We start from the raw sequence: 1299 nt of genomic DNA, 5'->3' as shown, positions 1-1299 counted from the left end.
ACGCCCGTACGGAGACTCTCGTTGAAGAGGGCAAGAGTCTCTGCTTTGGCACGAGGTCCCAAGTGTTGGAGTGACTCGCCGTAGATACCATCTGGACCTGCGGCCCTCCCTTTAGGAAGGAGACGCTGTACCCGTTCCGGTTCTGCTGTTGTAATGGGTATGAATTCTGTATCGGTGGCAGGAATGGGTGGTGGAGGGTGGGAATGTGGTTGCCGTTTAGCTCTCCGTGAATATAAACGGATAAAGTGCTTGGCTTTCTGTTTTTCCGTGAGTACCGTGTTGTTAAGTTTAATCGCCGGGGTACTGAGGGGTCGCGGGGTGTAGATCCTCTTCAAAATGTTCCAACAGCAGCCGTCTGCCACGGCCATGTTATTACAGAGGGTTTTCCATCTCTTATGGGATGTTTGTCTTGGCATCTCTCTTCTGCGAGCTTCCAGTCTGTCTCGGGAGACAGAGGGTTTACAATTGTGAATCTTCTCTTCGATTTCATTTAATTCTGGGATCCAAAAAGGAGTGGTGTCTCGACCCCCGCGGGGAACCGCCGCAGCTGTTGCGATACGGGTGGCGGAGGTCAGTAGTCGTTCTTTCTTGTGGACGCTCATTTTCTCTTTAAGGCGTTTGTTGCGCTGTGCGTTTGGCATTTGTCTAAAGCGAGATCATTTCGTTTTCTTCCATGCATAAATGGGGGCACGAGGGCCAGGAACCGCAGTGGTTCATCATTATCATCTCCTACTGCTAATTCGAAGAGGATGATGCAATGGTCGCTGTCCGGGGAGAAGGGTGCCGTCCATGACTCGAGACGGCATTCTCGGGATATTGTCACATCTGGCGCGGACGGGCCATGGCGTGTGGTGTGGGGAGTGCACTCTCCAGCGTTATGAATAACGCAGCCATTATCGAGGCACCATTGTACTAGCACATCGCCACGGGTATCAGGGGGGATCGCGCAATCCCATGCCATTGCATGCGCATTAGCATCTGCACCAATGAGGTGAAGTCCGCTTGTCGTCAAAAGCGTGTCAAGTTGCGAAGTTGTGTATGTTCTCCCCGAAGGGAAGAGTATGCTGACGTCACTGTGAGTGCCAGACCTTCTGACATGTGGATCGTTGCATGAGCATGCTCAATGCTTGCAACTACGGTGAGTCCTACTTCTACTGGAAAATCTTCACGCACAAGAATCGAAACACCGCATCCTTTAGAGGGGTGGGACACTCCATGATGTTGGTAACCAGCGATTGTGAAACTCGACACTTCCGCACAAGATAGTTTCCTCTCGCTTAGAAGGCAGAATGTCACATT

The 1299-nt window shown here is 51.5% G+C and overlaps 1 protein-coding gene across 1 annotated transcript; it reads right to left on the bottom strand.

Annotated features, from left to right (window-relative positions):
- Positions 1-598: 598 nt before the first annotated feature.
- TM35_000331620 (Tbingi protein) lies at positions 599-961 on the bottom strand (the record flags this gene model as incomplete). The annotated part of the gene is made up of 1 exon (XM_029028918.1): positions 599-961. One exon carries the CDS (start codon positions 959-961, stop codon positions 599-601), a length of 363 nt encoding a protein of 120 aa, XP_028879771.1.
- Positions 962-1299: the final 338 nt, after the last annotated feature.

Source organism: Trypanosoma theileri, assembly GCF_002087225.1.
Source record: "Trypanosoma theileri isolate Edinburgh chromosome Unknown TM35_Tth_33_V1, whole genome shotgun sequence".
Classification (NCBI taxonomy): Eukaryota; Euglenozoa; class Kinetoplastea; order Trypanosomatida; family Trypanosomatidae; genus Trypanosoma; species Trypanosoma theileri.
This window is presented reverse-complemented; position numbering and strand designations above follow the sequence as displayed.